This window comes from Pundamilia nyererei, unplaced genomic scaffold (assembly GCF_000239375.1).
Source record: "Pundamilia nyererei isolate P.nyererei 1_Seehausen unplaced genomic scaffold, PunNye1.0 scaffold00186, whole genome shotgun sequence".
Taxonomy (NCBI): Eukaryota; Metazoa; Chordata; class Actinopteri; order Cichliformes; family Cichlidae; genus Pundamilia; species Pundamilia nyererei.
The window spans coordinates 869,043-881,434 of record NW_005187587.1 but is presented as its reverse complement, the minus strand read 5'-3'; the positions used below and the strand labels follow the sequence as shown (position 1 = coordinate 881,434).

At 40.3% G+C, this 12,392-nt stretch overlaps 1 protein-coding gene across 1 annotated transcript in view; it reads right to left on the bottom strand.

The window, feature by feature from the left end:
* Positions 1–12,392, bottom strand: part of LOC102193514 (caskin-1) — a 43,828-nt gene that overhangs the window by 22,486 nt on the left and 8,950 nt on the right. The window contains exons 2-6 of the mRNA XM_013914315.1: positions 11,393–11,444; positions 9,625–9,722; positions 4,784–4,929; positions 4,441–4,536; positions 1,794–1,915 (exon numbers count right to left, since the gene is read on the bottom strand). Of these exons, the coding sequence (XP_013769769.1) occupies positions 1,794–1,915; positions 4,441–4,536; positions 4,784–4,929; positions 9,625–9,722; positions 11,393–11,444 (514 nt within the window). The remainder of the gene's footprint in view (positions 1–1,793; positions 1,916–4,440; positions 4,537–4,783; positions 4,930–9,624; positions 9,723–11,392; positions 11,445–12,392) is intronic.

Sequence of the window (12,392 nt, the reverse complement as noted above, 5' to 3'; positions counted from 1 at the left end):
CCAAGTTCTAGTGTTTGGTAAAGTCCTTTCCTGGGTGTACTGGGACTTTGTCAGATGTCCAAGTCACGTTGGCCGTTGACATGTGGGCTAGGGTATTTTGGTGCAAAGCCCACTTATTAATATGCTTATGTCCCAGTGAATGTTAAAACTTCTCAGTAAGAGAATGAAGACTCAAAGACTAAAAGGCACCTGGGCCTAATATTTGACGTATAAGTCCACACAACAGTCAGATATCCTGTCATCCACCAAACATGCAGGGTCTCTCACTGAGAGCATCTCCAGAGGGGAACAACATCCAACTCCTTCCCAGGAGACTGGCTGCAGAACCGGAGTCATACATGTAGGTGAGCCTGACAGTAGTCCTATTACCCAAGAACCAGTTTTAGCAACCAGGAATTGGATCGGATCTCTGTTCCAGACTGCTGCCCAATCCACATAGCATCAGACCTTTACACTCTCTTACCTAGGATCAATAATGTCTTTCGAAACCCAGCTAGGGCTATTTGCCCCAGATAAGGATCAGGGGAAATGCCAGAAGATTACGGTTTGAGAAATGGCTGTTACAGTGGCCTGTGCTACAAAGGAAGACTGGGGCCTTTTTTTCCAGGCAACTTCAGGTTTAAACCTGTTTTTGTTTTCAGTTTTGAAGGTTCACGTCTTGCAGGCAGAATCTACATCAAAAGAAGCCTTGATGTAGTGATACTATAAGATCCTAATACACGTCACCTAAGCTTCGTACTTGTTGACCTCATAAAAAAACATTCTGACCCATTTTTACCCCTACCCTCCATACCATAGGCCTGCATCCACTCATGTAGGAAAACAGCCACACCTTTTGTACAACCCTTTGCTACTACATGGTTATTGGACATAGGCATCACTTTTTCCTGTAACTGTTTGACTAGTTGGTCATTTATTAAGGCATAGAAAAATATGTGACTATATATGTAAGTTAAACAGGAAGTGGACGTTGGCAAGAAAGCTCAAGTGGGCCATTCTTTAGTGGTAGGCTTTTGTGTCATGTAAAGGCTCATTGTTATCTCTGTGCTGTATATATAAAACCACTTTTTATTTTTCAAATACTGTAATTTTTCTTCATTTTTAAAAGATGCAGAAGTTTGTGATGTGCCATATGTTGCCTAAACTGTATCCTTTATGTGAATGTGCTAGATTTGTAAATCCTGGATTTAATTATCGAGTTGAAAATTATCTTTGGTGACAGCCTAGCCTGATTGCCAATACATAGGTAAGTGAAGCCACATAGAAGAAGAAACCTGGGTATGTTTAATTGACTTTATAGTAAAGACCCCAACTCATGAATTCACCATATTTTTCTTTTCTTTTTTTAAACTTGTGTTTTGCTGTATATCTGTAATCTTTCACTTGTATATATAGTTTTATGTGATGTGAACAAGGCCTATGCATGTAATGTTTTTGCCTGTTAAAAAAATAATAAATAGAAAAAATAATGAATAGAAATAAAGACTTGAAAGAACTGTTTAATATAATTCATTGTTGTTGGGATGCTTCAGAGGACTTGGCCCAGTTTCTCTAATGTATGTTGTCCACACCTCAATTCTACAAATCTCTACAATCAAGGTGGATAGTGGAAACCCTGCATGACCCATAGAAACACGTTAGCCTTGTTAATGGGAAATATGCCAGGTTGAAATGAACCGGCATTATCCTTTAACGTTAAATTAGATCAGTCGGTGGAGAGACAGAATGACTAAGTGTCTAATGAAGGAGGTATAATAAACACAGAGCAGACAGAAAGGAGTAGTTATTTGGACCGTATCACTTCGATGTGTCCGTTCTTGGCAGCCAGATGCAAAGGTGACACTCCGTTGGGGTCGGAGGGTTTTGGTTCCAGCATGGCTGCACACATGTTACTGCTGAGCAGGAGCTGGACCACCTAAACACAAAGACACACAGTGTAACTTGTAAAGCCATTTCATGATTTATATTAACTCTATAATTCCTTCTGTGTAAAAGTGAATTTAAAACTAAAATCTGGTTTCTCTGTGGACTAGCAGCAACACAGGTGCACACTTTGGCTGCTAGTGTCTTGAATTACCTCTGTGTCCACATGTGGCTGTCTCAGTAAGACCATTGTTCTTGTTCATTTTAAGGATTTTAGACATTTTTAGGCTGTGTTGTTGTATAATTAATCTGTTTCTGGAATAATTAACCTTTTAGGTGAACATTTTGCCTATAATTTTAAAATTAAATGGATGTCACCATTGCTTATCTTTACCAGGAAACTCTAAAATAAACATTTAGGTATAGAGTCTCTCAGTCAAAATATGGCAAATTTGGTACTTTTGATAATATCTAACTTTTCTTCTTACCCCATCATTGGATCAAAATTTGAGTTTGTCTCATACTTTGATTAATGTCTAAAAACTAATGCTAATGCTAACAAGCTAAAAGCTAAGCTAATGACATTCCCATTATCTTTAGCTGTACTTAAGTATTTAATATTGACTATGTGCACGTTAGCATATGCTACTTCCGGTGCGGAAACTCCTGTGGGGAGCTTTGTTTCCGGTGTCCTATTCACGCCCTGTTTACGGTCCAAAACAAGTTAAGCAAATGAATGAATCAAGCGGCGATTTACATTTCTCTAGATGTCTTGGGCATTTACCCAATATATCTGTAAATGATGTTCATCGACTTGTCGACGGGTGTTATGTTCTAAAAATAACCAGCGATAGGTGAAATCAAATAGCCAATTTTATTTTTTGACGGTGCAAAATGTTTGGTGGACATCGTGGACATACAGCACTGCACTTCAGAGTCACACTGCTAGCAATCGATGCAGCGATTCTGTACTGTACAGGAGAGACGTCACGGAGAAGATCGTCTGCAGTGATCAGGACGCAGGACGCAATGTGACGTAAAAAAACGTGCAAACTTGCACTAAAAAAGATCTGTGAAACAGCGAGGTGAAAGGTGAACCACGTTATTAGCGAGGGACCGCTGTAATTTTGAAGGTAAGTCACAACATACCCTTCGTAAATACTAATGTATAGAGACCCTTACCAGCAATCAGTCATTTTTTGTGGCTTTTTTCACGGTTTGTTAACATGCTGTGTAGGTGTGTACTTGACTAGCTGATATCGACATAACGGGGAAACATCTGGTTTGACTATTTTTCACCTGTAGTTTGAATGCTGAACATTTGCCTGTTTAAATCATAAGACCAGTCACTATACAGAGATGTGCTTCTGAATTTGCCTGCTTGCATCACTCTGCTTGTGTTGAGTGATGTAAACAAGTCATTGATCTAAACTCTTTAAACATCAAAATTGATCATTAGATTTTTTATGACACAACAGTGGTGAGTGTTCCCACCTTCTCCTCTTTGTAACTTAACGCGATCTTTCCGTTTTCGAGTTTTGGACATGATTTTAATAAAGCTACCGGAAATGTACAACCCCACATCCGGTCTCAAACCAGGAAGTTAGCATTTTCTCGTGCACAGGGTCTATTACTAAGCAAATCTTAACATGCAAGTGAGTTGATGTGATCTGTTTAGCATGTTAGCATGCTAACAGTTGCAATAATTTACTTTGGTTTTTCATGTGACATCAAAAGGACATTGTTCAAGAATTGTCCGCCAAACTGGACATGATACATCCACTGGTTGATAGCGAATTAACTAAATACCTCTTTGTGATTACTTTGGTTGCTAGCAGATTGCCACAGTTGCCTGTAGTTCTTCATTTTTGTATGAAAATACTTGCTAGCTACAAGCAACGCAAACTGTAAATGAGGAAGACTTGCCTTAACAGTAAAAGTTGTGCCTGAGGAATACAGCCAACATTTTAAAGGGTGTCTGCTTTTGGTCTGTGTGACAATTTTCACAGATTCTTTACAGCTCGGAGAGCGGCTGGCTGGTGTTTATAGACAAGTTCGTCACCTATTCGTCACAAATTACCAACGCAACAACATTTTAGCAACCAAAGCAATCACAAATAGGTTTTTGTACACCAGTTGGGGAAGACATGCTTTTTTCCTACCAATAGGAGGTAGCTATTGGGGCTCACTAAATTGTCTTTAGGCCTGAGTAACTGCGGCTTTAGAAATCATTTTCCCAGCAGCTGCTATCAACCTCGAACCCAGTCAAACCCAGTTGGGCAATACTCATTCTTCCCTCACAATCACTGGTTTTCAGTTGGTTTCACACATCCAAAATAACAGGCAAGTTAACGTCACCTGGTTAGTGGCCAAGATAACTTCTGGCTTAAAGAAAAAACAAGATGGTGGCAGCAAAAATTTAATGTGAAGCTTTAAAATGTGGAGTCCAAAACCAATGGGTGATGGTGATGTTACATCCATCTTCATCATTTATCATTTTTAGGTAAAACATATTGTTGATAGGGTAAAAAAAAAATCTTCTGTTTTGAACCCAGTTGTAGTTATTGTTGTACTCACTCCAACACGTCCAAATTCACAAGCGAGGTCCAGTGGAGTTTTCCCAGCTGTGTCTGAGATGCACGGGTTGGACTGGTGCTGCAGCAACATCTCCGACTGTAACACACAGACGCACACAAACAAACAAATGTTACCAACACATTTAAAGCTGAGCTTGCAACAACCACGTATCAGGCACACAGCATCAAGCCCACATAACAACTACACAGATCTCACATAACACAAACACTGGCTCTGTGCACAGTAAAGCACCTACAGTGCACACACACACAAACACACACACACACACACACACACACACACACACACACACACACACACACACACACACACAAACAGTTACCCCATCATAGTGTCCATGCTGAGCTGACAGGTGGAGCGGGATCTGTCCTTCATCTGACTGTCCGTTGACTGACGAGCCTGCCTTCAGCAGCATTTTCATAGGCTCAGTCTTCCCCTGCCATGCAGCATAATGCAGGGGACGCATTCCTACACAAAACACACACAAACAAGGACACAAACATACACAGCCAACATGACGGCACAATAAAACAGACACACAACACAACCCACAACCACATGCACACAGGCACGTACAAAAAAATGAGAATGTAAAGACACATGAGTGCAAGCAAATACAAATTTTTTGTTAGTTTAGGTTAGTTTGGCATTAGATACCAAGCAGACAGAAATCTATCTGGTGCTGATTTTACAGAGAAATCACTAAATTTACTTGTTAACAAATGTTCTCATGGTTAATTCCCTCTGTGTGGCCTGTTAGTCTGAGAGATTAGGAGAGCTTAAACAATTATTGCATTGAAAGAAAATTAACCAGATGTACTACAACAGTAATTAATTGAAGCTAATTAAAACAAATGTTATATTTAAAGGAAAATACATTGGTTCCAGTTTCTCTTTAACAAAACGTGTTGGGCCTGCATGCTATGAGACTCGACAGAGAGTGTATTCACTAAACAACCAGCAAAGCAATTGAAAAAACTATTGGTGGACAAAGTCACAAGGTAACAGCCCAAATAGGGCATCATGGGATGTTTGAGACAAACACTTTGAACACAAAGGGCAAGAGAAGTCCAACCCCTTTCTTTCTATGGCCCCAAGAAACCCTCGGAGGGAACTGCACAGCGACTCCCAGAGCCATGCACAGCATACAAGGTGATGCCAAGTTTTGCTGTGCAAAACATCAGTGCGGACTCCTTATCGCTGCCTTTAACCAGAAGACATCTAATACCACTTTGCAGCGGTGGCTTCGAGAAGCAGTGAGCGTGTTTCTCATGGCAGCAAACCAAGACCTCCAGTCTTGACACTAGAGATGAGCCACACCATTGAGCTGAATAAAAAGGCCCCTCCAGCCTCAGCTGGCATGAGAGACGCCTGAGTCAGAGGATAGGTGCTGGCAGGATAAAGAGGCACAGCAGCTGCAGGAGTTACAGAATCTAAAGCTTAGAGATTTCAGGCCAAATTACTATCACACGGTCTCAAAGATCTTCTCGAAAGTGTGATTGGGCACGAGAAGAGCGGACTGCGCAGGAATAAGAGCAACACTGAGAAATCAGAGGAAATGCTCGACGTACACGAATCAGTTCAGAGGCCATTTTTTCAAAAGTCCTAAAAGAAATGAGTATAATCCTGTCTTGTTGAGAAACTGTGACTGACGTGCAGCATCAGGCGTATTTTATTAATAGCGCTGTATTTGGAAGGCGGCAGTGTTTTCTCATTTTAACCGTTAATAATGTTTTGATAAGACTAACCTAAAAACATCAAGTAGGGGCTCATATTTATTTATTTTTTTAGGTTAATTACATGCACCAAAAAAGAAGTGAATCGGTCACAGCACACAATACCATTAAACGATATTAAAGAATGTCTTTACTCAGGGGGTAAGGTTGAAAAGCCAATCTTAAATTGCTGTGATCTTTGGGCCTCATGCAGCAATGCATTAATAACAGATTCTGATTGTGACTGCATGGGCTCAGAAACACACGGTTAAGGTAAAATCTGAGTATTCAAGGGAAAAAAATGAACGATTCTTAAATGCTTCTGTCGCTGTGTGGTCTTCAACAAATCCAAAGGTTACATTTTTTTGTAAATCATGGACGCTGTGTCCTCTGCACTAAACAGAAGAGCGACCATGCATGCAACTTAAAAGCCAGCACTGGTTACGTTCTTTAAAGTCTTAATTTCTGAGAGAACCACCACTGCTAAACAATATATGCACGTTTTGGAAAAGGTATGAAACTACTCAGGAAACGCCTTGCTTATTTCAGGAACAGAGCACCTCCAAAGTCACAGATTCTGGGTTCTTAGCTGGCTGGTCTGCAGTCCAGACATGTCACCCACTGAAAACATAACACACTGTTTAAGATAATTTCAGTCAGCGTATACTGTAGCATCACATCAATAAAGCATCTGGTATATTGATGTGGTCAGTTAAGTAGAGACGGGGTTGCTAATCAGTTTCAGCTGCTTTGGTGTTAATTAAATTAACAACATCAGTAGTTGTGCCGGAAGGTTTGCCGTGTCAGTGTCATGGGAGGCAGTTACTCTTGGAGAGCGGGACAGTTGGAAAGTCCTTAATTCATCAACAGGACTGGTATCTGTACTTCACACCATCTGATATTGTTGTGTTAGGTGTTGTTCATGGACCAACAAAACTAATGTTGGTCCAGGTTCAACATTGGAAATGATATCCCAGTTTTGCAGAATAAACCATCACACCACATAGCAAACTGTAACTCTAACTCCCACCAACCCTTCTGGATTTGGATTTTTTCCTGAGCAGACTAGAGATGGCACGATACCACTTCTTTATGTCCGATACTGATACCAATATCATAAATTTGGATATCTGCCAATACCGATATGAATCCGATATAGTGTTTTTTTTAATCAATAAAACTTTTTTTTAATATCTTGCTGCTTTTTGTATCAGTTCATAGGGTTAAAAAAAAAACATTAAAGCTATTCTGTTATACCTGTATGCAAAAACTACCCTGCACCCAAAATATTTCATAGTTCAGCAATACTGATCAATCTAATAAACTTAAACCTACTCCATCCTCCCTATTCTGGTATTTTAAAGAGTAAGCAACCTAACTAATAGGGCTCTAAAACTCCCAGCAAATGATGCTTAATCGACGTAATCGACTTTAATTTGATGCAGTGTGAAAAAAAATGCACAGAAATAAATTATTTTTCAAGAAATAATTAAATAGATTCAACATCTTTCTTCTACAGAATTGCAGACTGCACATGATGATGAAGTACTATAGCTTACTAGGGTATATTAGACTTAATAGTTACTATATACAGTAATGGACTTCTATACATCTTACATAAGATTAAAACTTTGGGTGTAAGATTCAGATAATTATTTATTAAAAGCTCGACATTTTAAATGAGAATAAGAAGAAAAGTATGTCTTTATGCCCCCTTTTCCCTGTTCATGCCCTATCGGCCCCCCTGGCTAAACTTTGCTAGATCCGCCCCTGCACAGTTACCAGCCGTCAGCTACACAGAAAAGGATCCTGGTGTAGAAAGTAATATTAAATAAATTCTAACAAAAGATTATCAAGCTTAAACGTGCTGCTGTTGTTCAGCCGCTGGTTTTCTCTTTCTGGCGCGAAGTGGGCGATAAACAAAGAAGAGAGACAGACTCGCACATAAAAGCCGATCAGCTGATCATTAATCAGTTTCATGATTGAAGCAGCAGCAGGAGAGGGAGAGAGAGGCAGTTGCTCCATATATCGGTTGTTAAGCTTAACACGGGAATGCTTTACAAACATTCAGAGATAAACTTACACACTTGCTTTACTTCTCTCTGGGATAACTTCCTCGGAGAAGAAATGCCGGTTTGGTAGCGAGACTACAAATACACACAGCCGCTCTATCACGTGACCACACTGCTCCGACATGCTACGGTTATGAGCTGAGTTACGCCGTGTCGCAAGTTTTTTATTTCTCTCCGATATCAGATCCAGGAATTTACGTCAGTATCGGACTGATACCGATACTTAATATCGGATCGGTCCATCTCTAGAGCAGACATTGGTAAGGGGTCTTCCAAGCCACAAAGCTATGATATCCTAAAGTGATTATTCCAATGCAATGTTGATCGCAGACAAACATTATTATGTTGATCCAGGAACAACATCAACACGATATCAGATAGACTGTTTACCTCACCTCTTGCCCAATAGCTATACGCTCCAGCACTCTGTGACCCTGAATCGGATAAGCACTTAAGAAAAGGGATGAATGCATGAAGGGATGGACATGTTCCAACTTTCTGTCTTTGGAAATACCCTTCACTTGTTCCTGTGATTATTCTGGCTGAACACATAGCCACTTTCCACATTTCCTTTTTGTGATGTTTGTCTGGAGGATATACAGCTCCAAAGCAAAGGCCCTCAGGATGTTGAGGCAACTTAAGCTGGCATCTTGCAGAAGTATGTTTTCCTAACACCGGAAACAGTTCTCTTTAAGACAAAGTTGGCTGGTTCCATCTGGTTGGACAAATCTTAAATCTCAGAAACATTATTAGTATTTTTTGGGCCACTACCCTGACTACAATCACCTCCTATGTTCTGTTAATAAAGCACACAGTCAAACACCTACTCGTAGAAGGTGAAGATGTGCTGTTTCCTGGTGCCTCTGCAAAATCACACCCATTAAAGCAGTAGGTTCACCAAAAGAGGCCTGGTAAGTCTATTTAGAGGCACACTGGGCATGACTGAAAGTGCAGACACAGTAGGCCTACATCCTGGAGGGATTATAACTCCCATCTGCCCTGAGATTTCTTCTTCTCCTCCTTCTTCTTGAATCTGCCAACGTAGGATCGAGATATTCTCTGCTCTGCTTCCCACTTGGCTCTCACTCCTGCAGCCATGGAGCTTTCCTTCTTCTGTTTTCTATTGTTGACTGTGCAAACAAATCTGTCGCTCCTCATAAATGCACGCCACAGACATAAATTGCATTTCCAACAAGCTCACCTTTTATTACATAAGCCGGTATTATTTGTCACACAGGGAAAGCCGGAAAGTATTTGTTTTTGGGCTTTTGCTGCACAGCCTTGTGTGTTCGTGTGTGTGTTTTGTGCCTTATTTTGTAGCAGCACAGCGTATCCCAGTGACACTGTGAAAGCCTGTGTGCATTTTTTTTTTTTACCTTTATGGTCTTTGATATCCACTGCTGCCTGGGCCTCCAACAGCAGAGAGATCATCTCCTTGTTGCCACTCAGAGCAGCATGATGCAGCGGCGACAGCCTTCACACAGACACAGATTATGTATAAAAATACACACATTCAAATGCATAGTGTAAAACCTGAGCACAACTTTGCTAAAGTAATCTTCGGCGTACAGCTGCTCCGCCCCACAGCTCTGTGTGACGATGGGAGCGTGTGCGGGGAGGGCGGGTGGAAATGACCTACTTCCATTAATAAGCAATCTCTCTCCCCCGGAGTCGAGCGTACGCGCAGGGCATCTGTGTGTGGGTCTAATGGATCTGTGGTGAACATAAGAGCGGGGCCCTGGAGTCAAATCAACGACTCATCAGTCATTACACAAGAAGCTGAGTCCAATTATCTGAATCCAATCAACATCATAAAAAGATCTTTGTTATCTGATGGAGTCAAACGGAACACAGCCGTAAACCAAGCATGTGCACACAAAAAGCTTAACCAATCATGAAGCTAAATATAGCCAAAATCCATAGTTGAACATTCAGAGCTGATAAGGGAATATTTCTGAGCAAATTAGGAGCTGGAAAATGTTGGCTTTGCTTTAAGGTGATAATTACAGTCTTCAGATCTGAGGTCTTCAGCTGGCTACACTCCTATGAGCCAAAGACAGATTTAAACAGGAGATAATGTGAACAGTAATAACGGCTTGCTAGCCTATTGATTATTTGAAGAGTTTTCTTCCTATTTGTTTGCCACAGTTAATTAGATATTCACAACATGGATCAGCTACAGCCCACAAGCATCGGGCTTTGGTGTTTATTTTTCTCATGATAACTGTCTCATGTTTAATATCAGCGAGGTATGAGACATTTTATAACAGAGCTCTTAAAATGATCTATTTGTGACCCCAGCTCACAGGTTCTGCATTAGTTTGGATGTGAGTCAAAATCAGTTAACAGAAAGTGCTTTTCAGTTTCATTTAATTCATATGATTATTTCAATTACAGCACAGATCTCCTGGCCAGAGGTCGCCCACCACATGATCCAGACTGACCCACTGGAAGCTATTGTAAGGTATAAAAATAGAAAAGGAGGAAATAATCATGGACTGTCACCAGGAAGCCTTGTGTTTAAGCACGGACAAAATGGGGGTTTATGAAGGAGCCCGAATGAATCAGAGCAGTCTTCAATTTATGACTGAGTGTGGAAAAGATGAGCATCTCTGGGTTTTCCTCATTTTTTATGTATATGAATGTTCATGTACACGTTCAATTCATTTTCAGCCAAGCCTGTGGAGATTTTCAGTCTTTGCTAAACGCGGATCTATAATAAAAGTCTTTTTTTTTAAGTTTCCTTCAGATTGGCCCAACTGTTAGGGAGACGGGGCACATATGCTACAATCAGGATGGTAAAAACAAGTGGGACAAAATCTGAAGGTGTTTTTTTACATGTTATTATGCGGGATCTTTACATGTGAGGCTCATAAAACTAAAGAGCAAATTAAGATGTATTAGATCTTTGAATTTTAGTGAGCGGCTCGATGGCTGAGTAACAACTACCTCAAAATCTGAGAAAACAAGAAAAGATCTCAGGATTCAGTTGTGTTGATAGTGTTGTGAGTGTTTTCAGGGCCATGAAGAAAGAAATAGGTTATTATAAAAGATGGAATGAAAATGGAGTGATAAAGAAAGAGGTGTAATGATAGAGTAAACAGCTGGAACAGGAGGTGATGTGAAACATCTGTGATCCCTCACCCATCTGCATCCTGGATGTTGACGTTCACCCGCTTTGCTGCTCCGAGAAGCTCTGAAAGGGTAACAAAGAGTAAGAAAAGCATTTCAAAAAAAGTTCAAATTTAAACTTTAATCCAGGGACAAATATATTCTTCTGTCCTGTTCATTCAATATTTAATTGAGAGCCGGTAAAGTTGAAGCAACATGTTCACATCTGTGAGTGTTTCCAGACATACTCCTACTGTATAACTTCAGTGTGTTAAAGAGAATCGACCATGTAATGAAGGTAAAGAAATTATAGGACTCTCATAAAAAAAACCAAAAGCTCAGATTTTAATGTGTTCTCTCACATAAACTTGATCTATATGCAAAAATATATGAGTATATTTAGGAGAGCAGGTGAAAACAAAAGGACCTTATGATGGTTTGTCATAAGAACCTAAAGTGGAGATAAGCGAGTGCCTAGCTGATAACTAGTAAAGCTCATAACCTGCTAGGGTTGCAAAAAATTAAATGCTCAAATACTAAAACAGTAATAACACTACTAAAAATTAAGCTCATATTAGATAGTCTGTCTCTATCTAACAGTTTCTATACCATAGATGCCATCTTTGACTGCTCCAGTTGACGCACAACTTCACACAGCAGTGCTGCAGCCAGATAGGCACACGGCAGATCTCAACAGCACTTTGATAATAAACAGTTATCATAAATGTTAGCCTGGCAGCATCGGCGTAACTTTGTGCTGAACATAACCCCCCATGGAAATTACGCCCCACATACGTTAATGTTAGCTGTTTAACTATTAGCAATTAGCTGATAGCCACACTAGCCGTCTGTTAAGCCAGCGGTCCCCAACCTCTTTTGCGCCACGGACCGGTTTATGCCCCACAATATTTTCACGGACCGGCCTTTAAGGTGTCGCGGATAAATACAACAAAATAAAACTAGTACCGAAAAAAAGAAAATTTATTCATAACACACGTGAAAAGACCAAGGAAAACCGAGTAAACGATAAAAA